Source organism: Aptenodytes patagonicus, chromosome 5 (assembly GCF_965638725.1).
Source record: "Aptenodytes patagonicus chromosome 5, bAptPat1.pri.cur, whole genome shotgun sequence".
Lineage (NCBI taxonomy): Eukaryota > Metazoa > Chordata > Aves > Sphenisciformes > Spheniscidae > Aptenodytes > Aptenodytes patagonicus.
The window spans coordinates 10,092,974-10,105,948 of NC_134953.1; the positions used below are offsets into that span (position 1 = coordinate 10,092,974).

The 12,975-nt window shown below is 49.5% G+C and overlaps 1 protein-coding gene across 4 annotated transcripts in view; it reads left to right on the forward strand.

Moving 5' to 3' along the window:
- The first annotated feature begins 3,570 nt into the window (after positions 1-3,570).
- Positions 3,571-12,975, forward strand: part of LOC143160642 (uncharacterized) — a 32,761-nt gene continuing 23,356 nt past the window's right edge. For 2 of the 4 annotated variants that reach the window (XM_076338590.1, XM_076338591.1), the window contains exon 1: positions 3,571-3,693. In XM_076338590.1, the coding sequence (XP_076194705.1) occupies positions 3,645-3,693 (49 nt within the window). In that variant the 5' untranslated portion in view covers positions 3,571-3,644. Of the gene's footprint in view, positions 3,694-3,911; positions 3,973-12,975 lie in introns of those variants that run through there. The other 2 variants (XM_076338592.1, XM_076338593.1) reach the window with 1 other exon arrangement.

Sequence of the window (12,975 nt, forward strand, 5' to 3'; positions counted from 1 at the left end):
AATGTATCTCTCTTGCTTTCCAGGTGCCTAACTTGGGAGTTGCGCTATAAACAGACCTTGCCGCACACCCTCACCCACCCTCCTTGGTGCAAAGGTTGAGAAGCTCCCTGAGAGCTCGTGCCTGGCTTCTCCACGGTAGGGAAGTGCTCTCTGCTCTGAAGTCGCTTCCCACCAGCCCCAATTCTCACAAAGGTGACAAGAAAGATAGGATGCATCTGTATTCCCCGGGGGATCCAGAGACACAACAGCTTTCCAGTTGGGGACTTCTTTGGGTGGAGAGTTTTCTTATGGCTGAGGAAACTGATGCATCCATCAGAAATGAAGCTGATGCTGACTAAGAGGTTTTTCCTCTTCCCGTTACATCCTCTGCAGCTCGAGAGGGAATTTCCTGCCCGGTCACAATTTGGAGAACCCATCCCACACTCTCAGCACACGGGTGAATGGGAAGGAGCCTTGGCACGAGGACTAGCAGCTGCGGGGAAAGGGCAGATGTAGCATGTGCCAAAAACCACAGCATCCTCACAGGGCACCTGGTAACATGGCCCCAGTCCTCAGACCAGGCTGTCCCCGTGGCTGAGGCAGGTCCGTTTCCCTGCCTGGCTGGTTCCTCCCCATCCTTGTGCTCTGCCCCCAGCACAGCAACGTACAGCTCAGCCCTGGCGCCCCACACTCCCCTCACTAACAGGCTGGACTTTAAGGGAAAGGAGCCAGCCTGTCTCAAAACTCCCAATTAAATGGTGAGACCTGGCAATACTCTTGCTGCCAGACAGGAGACGAGGCTGCAGGATAGAAGCATCCTTCCTCTCTTGATGGACTACAGCAGCAACTGGGCTCAATGTATTTCTGTACAGAGGGGATATGACCTTTCTCATGTCAAGGGTGTTCACAAGGTTTAGACAAAAGCACATTAATAATCAGTTTCCCTTTTCTGCACTTTCTTCAAGTTTGGACACCAAAACCAGGCACCACTTCCGTTTCTCGCTAGTGGGCTGTTTTTGATGAGGGCTGGAATCGGTGGTGTCCACCCTTTGTAAGGTTTCACTGCTGTGAAATACAACCACAAAATAGTAAAATCTCCCTTCAGGTAGATGCATTTACACTGGAATAAAAGTCCTAAGCGTGCTATAGCTTTTTCCTGATCCAGTGCTAAGCTATTCAGGTGTAAAACATTTTGATGCTAATATAGCCAATAAACCTGAGTTGAAAAAATACGTAAAACACAGTTATGCTACTAAAACTTTCCAAGTGTAGACAAAAATAACCACGTACAACACCTAACAACAGCTTTGTGGGACCCTCTAGACTCTGAACGCTGACACATACTGTGTCAACACAGGGCACTTCCAATATGAATTATCACTTTCATACACACAAACACACCCTCTTGTGAGAGTACCTAAAGCATTAAAATCTTGTGCTCATTGCCAGCCATTTTCATTGCATGTTTGCCCTAGCCCAGGGCTGGAGCACTTGGCTTGTGTGCATTCCGGGGGATGTTTTATTCTTGTTCAAAAAGCTTACTGTCACTGGGTTCTTTTATTTATTATATTTTGGTAACAGAGTCATTTCTGTTGGCCCCAAGCATTTGTTGAACACAAAGGGGTAAACTGAGCTTAGAAATGGCCAGCTTGAGACTCTCCTTAGGAACCTAGTTTTCTGACAGCATCAAACATTTTGCTCACTACAAATTAGATACATTTCAGAGCACTTTGAGTTGCAGCTATATACAAACATCAGCACAGTAACTTTTTTTCCTTTTCCAAACTAATTATTTTAAAAAAATAAGCCTCTGGGTAGTATAGAAGTATGCTCAGCAGTGTACAAAACAATGGGGCTTGATGGCAGGAAGAAAGGAGTGAGGAGTGTGCAGAGCTGGGGGTGAGAGAGTAATACTTTGTCCCCAGAATTCCTCCGGCTGCTAACAGTGCTACTGAATTCATGCTAAGGCACCTGCAAATTACCCTTCCGCTGCTCTAATAATTTAAGTCTGCCCATTGCAGCTGGGAGCTGAGACAGTGAGCCTGGGCTGGAGGCATGGGTAGAGCATGGCAGCACATTGCATGCCAAGCACAACAGCAGTAACCACAGCAGTGCACACCTCCCCGGCCTGGGACTGTCTCAGTGCAAGAAATAGGGACCTCCTTCCCCGAGGGAATTTATGGCTTTCCTTCTCAGCAGCCCTGGACACAACCCTCTTTGGCTTTCCCAGAAAAACAGGACCAGGCGCTGGGTGCACGATGAGTGCCTGGAGTGCTGCAAGGAAATTGGGTGCAGCCCACAAACACTCTATCCCACTGCAGCGGGAGGCAAGGCGGGAGCAGTATAATGAATCTCCCAGCCTGGGGAGGAAGGATGCCTTCTGTTGGATGACATGAGTTTGGGAGCAATAAAATAATAACTAAATACAAGAGCAATGTGGTGGGGAAAAGGGGCCAATTAAATACCCTGTCTTTAAATTGTGGCTGGTGCCAATCAGCAAACTCCAGTGACTGCTACAACAAAAAGTCAGTTCACTTCAGTTGATATCTGGCCTGTGGTGTTTGTTGCAGAGGCACAGGAGGGCCAGCACCCGGGGAAGCGGAGCGAGGGGGCAGCTGGACTGGATCTCCTCTGACAGCTCCCCTCCCGCCTGGCTTTCTCATGGCATTTGTGGCAGGGCTGTAGCACCCACTGGCTCTCTGTGGTCTCCTCAGGGCCGCTGATCCTGTGGACAGCTGAAGTCCACAGAATTAGGCCGGTTTAACCGGTGGAGCAGCACATTTTCTCCTGACAGTGCTCAAGTCAGCAGAAGTCTGGATGGGAGAGTAATGCAGGGACTGGTGCTGTCTTAGCAAGCAGAGACCCCGCATAGGTTATGGGCCTGTTGGCTGTAGGGAGCTTGTATTGCTTAAACCTAGCCTAGGAGTAATTTCCCACGCGTTTCCCAAGGCAGCACTCGGGTGAGCGCAGCCATGCCCAGGGCATGCCAGAGCTCTTTGTGCCTGGCCTGCACGTTTGGAGTTCACTCCAGAGGGGTGGCACCACAAACCAGCCCATGGGAGTTTGCATTCGGGACAGTCCTGCCACTTCCCCCTCACCCCTCTTACCCATAGCCTGCAGCCCCAGCTACAACCAAGGCAGAGTTTTGCATTACGAACACATAACATGCGATTTAAATAGAGAAAGAAAAAAAAAATGAAAAGGGAAAAAACCCACCAAACCCACTCTACTGTCTCTCCTCCCCACCCAAAACATTCCAGCCTTTCCTTTCCTGCCACTTGAGAGGGGGGTTGTTTATTGACATTATGCAAGTGCTGAAATATTTTTCTTTTTCTTCTCTCCCGTCCCTTTTTTCCTTTCTCCCCCTCTCTCCTCCGGGACTTGCAAAGGTAGTTCAAACCCCTCCAGTCATCTCGGCTTATCAGCCAAAGGAGATGCATTCCTCTGGGCTGCTCCCTTTATAAGTCACTGCTGGCCGGGCGCCCGCTCGCCGCTCCGCAGCCTCCGCGCCGGCAGCGCTGCCCGCCGCCGCCCGCTGCCCCCGCCATGCCCTAGCCCGGGTCCCCGCTCGCCCGCCGGGGACGCGCAGCAGCCCGGGGAGGGCCGGCGGCGATGGCACCCCCGTCCCCGTCCCCCGCCCGCCCCTGAGGGCGGCCGCTGCCGGGATGTTCAGCTGGCACCGGAGCTTCACCCTGGGAGCGCCCTGGAGGAGAGGTGAGTCCCGCCGCCCCCCCCGGAGCTGCCCCGGTCCGCCCGGCGGCTGCCGGCACACCTCCCCAGACCCGCTCCTCCGCCACCCCCTTCCTTCCCCTCAGCGGCCGCGCAGACGGTACTTAGGGCAAGCCCAGCCCGGCCCGCCCCGCTCCCGGGCCCCGCCGGACGGACGGGCTGCCCGCACCGCACCGCACCGCTGCCGCCCCGGCCCCGGCCCCGGCCCCGGCCCCGGCCCCATGCTGCGCTCCCTGCTCTCCGGCTGCCTCTGCCCCCACGCAGGTAAGGCTGCGGTAAGACCCCCTCCGCTTCAGCCTCCGGCCGCTCAGCTCCTGCCCCGGGGCCGGCGGGGGGAAGGATCGCGCTTTAGGAACCGACTTGTCTTCCTCTTAAAACGGGTTTATTTTGCATTTGTAAGCGTGGAATGGCTAGGGAGAGAACGGCGGGAGCGCTGTGACTCCGAGCGGTCTGTGCGCGAAGGAGGGCGAAGGGCTTCGGATGGGAACGGCGAGGGTGAAAACGGGATCGGCATCTGAGCGGCTGCGCGCACATGTCCCGCCGGTACCGCTCGGGTTTTGCCCTGAGGTGAGGCAGGTCGGGTCTGCCCTCAGCCCGTCACCGCACTGGCAGTGGATATCGGACGGCTTTCTAGGCTGGTGCATCCCCATCCAACAGAGATTATCCCGAGTTTGAGAGGTTTTATTTGCTCCTTCCTGCTCTGTGCGGATGAGGTGACCCAGGCAGGGAAGGCAGCTATGGACCTACAGCAGATCACTTGTCATTTTGTAAGTCTGTTGTCAAAATCAATGACGCAGTCTCAGACTGCCTTTTTCAGGCACAATGGGTCTGGTATGTTTTATTCCTTAGCCAGTGCTGCAGGCTTTGAGATCACAAGCCCCAGGTAGCAGAATCTCCTTAGCATCCCTGTTTGCCCTTCATCTTGGCTTGTGCTAGCTGTGAATGAGATCTCCAGCTTCTGTCTCCATTAACGTCACTGCACTGGGTTGGTTTGCTCGGCACGGAGGTGGCTACAGACAGGGTTTGCCAGAGTCTAAGCGTAGCATGCTGTGCAACAGCAGGATGGTAAAGATGTTGCAAAACACTGTGTTGGAGCGGTTATACCTCCCGGGGTCCTGACTTCCCATCTGCATGCTGAACTCCTGCCCCCTTGGACTGCTGCAGTGCAGGCAGCTCCTGTGGAGTCACCAGAGCTGCCACGTTCGTGGGCATCTGCTCAGGCACCCACTGCTGGGATTGTGCTTCCCAGCGCTCCTGCTCTGGGGCAGCTACTCAGAGCTCAGTGTGAGCTGGAGCCTCTCTGAGGTGGCCTAGCAGGTAACTGCTGGGCACTGTGCTAGCAAGGGCTGCCAAAGCACGTTGCTCTGCCTGGGTTTGGTCTGGAAACTGCATTTTTACCCAATGACACAAAGGGCTCTAGAGCAGTGCTGCTGTGAGAGCACTCCAGCATCACCACAAGACGTGGAGACTGTTTGAAGAGATGCCATTTTACAGTATGGTAGAAACTGCTCTTTTTTTCCCTGGATGTAATTTGACCATGGACTTGTTTCCCCCAAGCTATATAGTGCAAGCCTGATGGTAGGGTTAGGAGGGGAAAGGAAGCTTGCTCTTCCACATGGAAGTGTCCCTCCTCACCCAGACACAGCAGTATTGTCATAAGGGTAGGTGGAAGCTTTGGTGGGGGAACAGACTTATCACACAGAGCACTGAGGAATCACAAAGAGATTCAGCTAGAATTTCTCCAAATAAGAAACAGGGACCACGCTCCCTAATCACCTTGGCTGGAAAGAGGCACCAAATATTATTTGTGTCCTGGTTTGGACCCCCCCATCTCTACTCAGAAAGAGCCAAGAATATACTGTTTCTTGCAAGCTTTGCAGCAGGGACTTTAAAGTTGCATCTCCAAATGCAGTTTAAGATAGAGAATATAAACCGAACAAATCTTTAAAAAAAAAAAAAAAAAGAAGAGTGGCAGCTCAATAACAGGTATAGGCTGGATCTTCCCCCACTCCTTGGGGGGACTCTCAGAGCAGAAGTATCAGGGTGGCAGGACCTCTTGTATCAGCAAGTTCAGTTTACTGCAGCTACAGAGCCCTGCATCACCACCTCCTCCTCCTTCTTGTAATCTCACCAAGGTCCTTGTGTGGCTCCAGCGAGAGCAACAAACTCAAAAATTGTCACCACTCTTATTGCAACCATGAAAGATTTCAGACATACCGAAGAGTATGGTTACACCTGCCCACTGCTACCTCGTTTGAGCAGAAGCAGCTCTCTGGGGTTTTGCCTAGGGACAGCAATGACTGCACATGAAGAATGGGTTAACAGTGACCTTTCTGATATGATTCATGAGTTTCTTTGGCTTCAGTTGAAGCACTGGGGTCTTAACGGCTTTGGTCTGTGGGGCTATTGAACAGTTGTTTATCCAAGCTTCTTATAGGCAATAAAACCTGAATTACTACATACCTGTCATCCCTGGGGGGCAAGTTCCATCCTTGCAAAGGGCCTCCTGTCTCCTAGTTGGTTTCTGCCTGAATACTCCCTTGCAATATGAGGCAGCCTGCAAATCAGATGGGCAAGAAAAGATCTCCTAGATTAGACAGTTTTTGCCAAGGTGTGGTATATTTTTTCCCATTGTTTTCATTTTCTGCTCAGACACATTAGCGAGCTGTGTGCCAAATAATCTTTTGCTATTATACAGGGCTGCTCATGAGAGCACCATTTCCTTTATTTAAGGTTTTGAACCTTTCTCCTGAAGGAGCACACAGGAGTTTCCAAGGAGAAGGATTTCCAGGTCTTCAGTGAGAGCTGTCATCTCCCTGACAAAGTCTCACAAATAAGCTCCACAGGTGACTGTGGGAGCTGAGCCTCCCCCCCTACCCCAGGACTGGTTACGTTGCAGAGTAGGGAGGACTGGGGCACACATCCTTGTGCACCAAAATTATCCTTGGCCTGGTTTTCCCACTGAGCTATATATCCAAAGAAATAAGTTGCAGGGTAAATGCAGTAACGAGTGGGAGAGGCTCTTTAAGCTGGCACTATGTGCAAGGTCAAGTGTTGGTCTAAAAACTGGTGACTGCCAGCCTATGCAAGTAACTCCGATAAACCAGGTGGTCTGTGGGGACCTGCTGTGCCCTGGGACTTTCTGCCAGAGGTCACTAATCTATCAGACCTGTCGCTCTGTTTCAAAAACTTCACAGGTCACTTGGAATGAATAGAAGCAAGCTGTAAAAAAATGTCAAGTGTCCTCTCTACTTGGAAATCCATTTCCTCTTTAGTTTACCCAACTATATCCATCAGTAAACAATCAATCTCCCTCTCATTCCTCCTCAAATGCCTGAAAAGACCTATAATTATCTCCTCCTCTTCTAAAATGTATTAAAGCAATGAATGCCTCTTCAGTCAGAGTCCTTGAACCCTGTTATCTTTCTCTCAGCATATATTTTATATGGATTCATCATTACCAGCTGCAGCTATAGGGGATCTATAACATTTCTGGTCACATTATATTACCAAACTATCATCTGGAGGAACTTCACGCACTTAACTAATAGTGAGACTGGAGAACACCTTGGAACCAAACAATCCAAGAACTTTGTGCTTTTTGTTCAAGGACTGTCCGAGATCTCGTCTTTGTTGTAATTATTCCTTTGCATTCAACATTTCAAGCAAATCAAATTGTATATACACTCCCATGAAATCCACATGCATTTCAGTTCCCCAGTTGGATAAATTGAAATGTTGAGAATTGGGTCTATCATGCAAATATTCAGTTACCACATGGGAGTATGTTCCTCTACAAATGTGAATTTTTCAGTCACAATTCCAATAAAAACCATTTCTATGACAGTGATTTTCAAGCCTTCACGAGTTTCTGCCATTGTAGATAGAGGTTGTAACTGGTGCAATGAAGACACAAGACCTTTCCATATGCTCCCCTTAGAAATTCTTAGGCTCATGATTGTCCTAATTCTTTAGGAGAAGCCCTTGCTCAGATCGGGTAGCCCAAGATACAGCAGCATGCTCACAGACTAGCTTTGCTTGAAAGGCGTTGGGAAGGCAGATTGTCTGCGGAAACTTGGTGTCAAGCAGCACCCCTGCCATCGCCAGGACTGGCATCAGGTCTTCAACAGGCCTGTGAAGCACCAGGAAGCGGGGAGATCCTCACCCCATGGAAGTCCATGGCAAAGCTCTGTGGAGATAGATTTCCCTCCCAGAGGGTCAATCGGTAGCAGTTGCTGGGTTTTCTTGGGTGGGGGTTGTTTGTTTGTTGGGTTGCTTTGTTTTGGGTTTCTTGGCAGCGTAAGAGTAATCCAGTTCTTCTAAGTATTGGGGTCCTGTCCATGCAATGACTCCCTGTGCCCACAGGGCTATGCAAGGGACAGCCATTGCCCAGCTAGGAAAGTAACACAGCTCCTGTGTGCTCTGCGTGGGGGCCAGCTGGTGGGCTAGTGCTGAGAAGGAGGTGCCAGCACAGCCCCACCACCCAGCCCCACCCCTCAGCACATGTGGGGGGAAGAGTCAGCAGCAAAAAATGCCTATTGTTTCAGAAAGGAAGTGACCCCTTTTCTCTTAAATGCTGGGAAATCGAGACCTCATCATTGGTGAGAAAAAAAAATCCCCTCTCTGCAGTGAAAGGGAAATACCACCTGAGCTGTACTGCCAGCGGCGTTAGAGAACGTGTCGCAGCGAGAGGACTAAAGGGAGACTTTGTAAAGGAAGGAAGGAAAATGAGGGAATGCAAGGACTGAATAGGAGAGGCAGCCTTTCATTTCTAGGTCAGGAGTTCGACTCCAGCTCACTAGTCACTGCTGCCTAATGATTCTTCAAAAGCTGATGATCATCTCTTAGTCTGTTACTCGGAAGCCACAGCCCCATCACAGAACCTGTCCTGTATGGCACAGGATTTAATCCTTGGCACAGCTGGAGCTAGAGAGGAGTTACTAAGTGGGCTGTGCGGGTCTTCTATGGGATGCTGAAAAACCTTTTCTGGGGCTTCGCATGTGTATCTCGCTCCTGTGCTCAGGGCTAAGCAGACTGGTAGGAATGATGGGGTTTGACTTTGGTCTTCCTTTGCAAGGCAGCTGTGCAAAATCCCTGCTACTCCAGAAACCCAGGTCATTGGTGATGCCCTTTGTTTCTGGTGCTTTGTTCTTGTGGCACACTACAGTTGGAAAGTACTGGTCTTCTGGACTTAAATCTAGAGGGTGTTGCATGTCTTGTGGTAGACAGTAGTGGGGAGAGGAATAGGCACTCTGAGCATCTCTAGACTGCTCACCTTGTGCCTCTCCCTGGGACTGCCACCCTGCCAGCACCACCTGCCATGGATGGGTTCACCGTGCACATGAACCTTGCAGCAGCTCTGGGGATAAGCAGAGGGCTGCCATGGCTCTAATGCTGTTATCATTTGTAACACAACAGCAGACGGAGACAAGCAAAGCTTTGGCTCCAGCTGTGCCAGTCATTGTGCGCAGGTTTAACAGAGACTCTCCCCATGCCAAGCAGCCTACAAATCAGGATGGACATTTTGAGAAGATGGGTGGGCACAAACCAGAAGGGAGGAGAGAAGCACAGGCCAGCACTGTATGGTATAGCTCTGTACTGCCACTAGCAGCATTCATCCCACTGCCAGCCTGGCCTCTTCCCACCATCAGTACTTCCATTAGCCAGATGCATTGGAAGACCATGTGCTATGACACTTGAGTTGGTGCATCAGAGGCCAAGGACCCATCTCAGGGATGTAGCAGAGCTTAACGGGGCTTGCACTGAAGGAAGCCAGTGAAACGTGGCTGTGAGCCACAGATGTAGATGCAAAAAAGAAAAAAACTGGACCTGGATTTCAATGCTTTGGAGCATGGGGATTTGAATACAGGCTTTGGCTTGGCTTATTAGAAAGGTGGGAGCTTTTGCAGGAATTGGGCCTGGGCAGGACTGGGAATGGCTGGGAGTTTTGCCTGGGCAGTTGTTTGAATGCATCTCTTGCATGCAACTTAACTTGGGATAAAGAAGCTGCTTGAAAGCAATTTCATGTTTAGATACCCGCCCTCCTTCCTCAGGTCAGAAATCTCTATATTAATGCACTACGCTGTGCCCTGGCAGCTGCTAGTTATTGTGCAACAGGAAAAATACACTTGGACTTAAAACTCCAAGGAAAGGAAAGCTTTGGGACAGCAGCCGGTGGGAGGGTATTCACCTTTGAAAGATTTAAGTTTCTCTGCTAGGCTTTGCTAACTGCCAACAGAGAAGTATCCTAGAAAGCAATTTGGAAACAAAGCAAAGCAAAGTTCTAGAGACTTAGCTGGGACACATCAATTCCTTTCACTCCCTACTAATTACCTTCGGTTATTAGCTAGTTCACTGTTACTACCTCCCCATGAGATGGGAAGCAGTCTTATTCTCCAACTGTACAAGCACAGGGAGTCCAGCAACTTGCCCAAGGTTACACATAATCAGTCACCGTCACTTACAGGCTTATATTACAACTCAGGGAACCCTGTTTCTCTCTCGTGTGATTACAGAGCCACATAACCCTTTGGAGGGCTACTAAGCAAGTAGCTCAAGTTAACCTGAGACAATGTTTGGCCTGGGCACGCATTGCCAAAGATGCTGCAGGAAGCTATACTGATTCCTAAGCATGCACACACAACTCCATTCCCTCCCCTGCTGCCGTACCAGTGTCCCAGTCAGCTGTTTGAAAGCAGCATCTTTTGGTACTTTACCTCCACCCCAGAAAGGGTGTGGAAAACCAATCCAGGGGAAAGGAAACAAAAAACAACAACAACAAATCTTGGCTGATTTCCCAGGAGCAGCAGTGTCAAACCTGGGTGGCCTCCAGCACATGTAAATACATCTTACCAACCTTAATGCCACCGTTCAGCTCTCTGAAGTTCTTCACACCTCCTTTCAGAAGCCTCTGCGCAGCATTGTAACCGTACCCCTGCAGCACGCTCCCTCCAGCGCCAAGCAGGAGTCCATCTTCCCTGCTTTGCTCTGGGCCCCTGGTATTGTTGTACAAAGCACTTACAGGCCAAGTCCTCAGCCAGAATTAGCTGACACAACTCTGTTAGGGGCCCTGGTAATGAGCTAATTTATAGCAGCTGAGGGTATGGCTCAATTTTCTTTTTTATTTGTAATTGCACAGATGAGCTTTAATTGCACCATTCTGGTATTTGTTGGCAATGTGCTTGAAAGAGCTGAGTGTTTTTGTATGCCTCTGTCAAGATCTGTAGCAGAAACAATCTGCTCGTTGGAAGCCCCATGGTTTAGTTTCCATAACCCAGTTAACAGAGAGGAAGAAGAGACTATTCCCTCATTGAGGTGCAGCAAGAAAAACTGGAGTTTCAGGTCACTGCCTTAATCATGAGCACAGATGACCTCACTGACCATGCGAAAGTATCATTGAATGAATGAGAATGAGGTGCCCAAGTATGTTGCAAAATCCTGCCATCCTTTGCATCCATTCTGAACTTGTGGTAGAGCGGGTGATAACGTTTTGCATCATCGCAAGGGGTTGGGAGGATAAATCAGAAATGCTCAAACACTGTGGTTACTAGGACCTGCCAGTGCTGAGACCAATGGTTTGCAGCCTAGAACAGATAAACAAGAAATTGTTGTGAAACCATTCGATGTTGCTAGTGACCACAGGATGGGGAAAGCAAAGGACCATATTATCCACAGCACAGACCTTTCTCAGCACTGGAGCTGTTGGCATTGAGGGGACCATCACGCAGGGGGTCAGAGATCTCATCTCCTTTTTTATTTTTTTCTACCCCAGTCCAGCTTTCTGGTACACATTGTAGCTTTTGTAGTCATAAAAAAAATATGAATTAAAACATCTGACATTTGCTTCTGTAAGTGGCAAGACCTCATTTTAATATGCTGCTTCCTGATTTCAGACAAAGAAATATTTGTGTAGGCCAGGGTGAAACTGGTTAAGCAAGAAAAAAAGGGGCAGATTGAAAGACAGTGAGAGAATCTCCAATCAAAGGAAAGCATGGCATGATTAATAAGTGAAGGCAATCAGAGTCTGTGGGAAGGGACTACCATTGCATATAGTAATTCCTGGTAAGAGTGACAGCTGTATGATTTGTTCTTAAAAAGAAAGTGCAGCAATGCAACTGCTCTCCTCCTGACTTGTAGTGGTGGCGGTGTGCTATCTGGGGTGGTGATGCCATCAGAAGAGCCTGTTAGCCTTCTATTTTTCATGCAGATACAACGCTTTGCCTCTCACTGCTGAGAGGTGTTTGCAGCTGAGCGGGTAGATCCTCTTCACTCCAAATCAGCAATGACCCAGCTCCACCTCCTCCTTCCAAGACCTGGCACCGAGCTCCCTCTTACAGGTGGCGTTTTGCTGTGTGTGAAGCTGCAAACCAGGCTCCCTATTCCTTGTCCTCAGTCCAGGGTCCATCACGCGCATCCCAGGAGTGGAAGAGCTGTTACCCAGCCCAGCACAGGCAGCTCCTGATGAGCTTTCCTGTGGCATTTCTGTGGGCAATGTCTTTCTCTTGTCCCCCACCACAGCAATGTACTAGTGTTGCATCGCTGATGGTCTGGCACCGACTGTCCCAAATGTGGCTCTTTACAGTGGAGAGGCGGCTGTGAATCCTGCCGAGGGAGGCAGCTGCAATTCTGTATATGATAAACAAGATCTTCTATAAGGGGCTATAAGCACTACGTGCCCAAGTGCCACAAAAAGCCCATCAGATGGGATTATTTATCACTGACAGCCCTTTTGAAAAAAACAGTGTAAAATATTAAATCTATGGCTGCCTATGGACAGTAAAGGGCATGTTTCAATGCTATCCCAAGAAATTCTCAAGATCAAATAGAAGGAATTTAAATAAAATAGAAAATGATTCATGTAATAATAGCTAGTTTGGCCTTAATGAGTAAAAGTTTCCCTTGCCTGTGGACATTGCAGAAAGCAAGCTGGAGGAGGGAAGGCTGGAAAACAGGTTATTTCTGAAACAGGGAGTTTTCTGGGTTACCATGAAGGAGGGCTGCACAGTACAGCTCTCCCCACTCTACCGCTAGTGAGGGGTCCCAGGCTTCTCTGCCTACTTAGGGATAGTTACATTACCAGGAGTGAGTTTGTGAAGCAGCTGCTGGTTTGGTGTCAGGCAAAAAGGAAGGAAGTAAGAGAGGGGAATGAAAGGAAATGAAGTAGGAAGTAAGATATCCTGAAAAGTGTACGCATTGTAGCCCTCTGAGGTGCTCTGGGTCAGGCACTAATAAGGGAAAAAAAAAGATACCAGAGAAACTGAAGTTTTG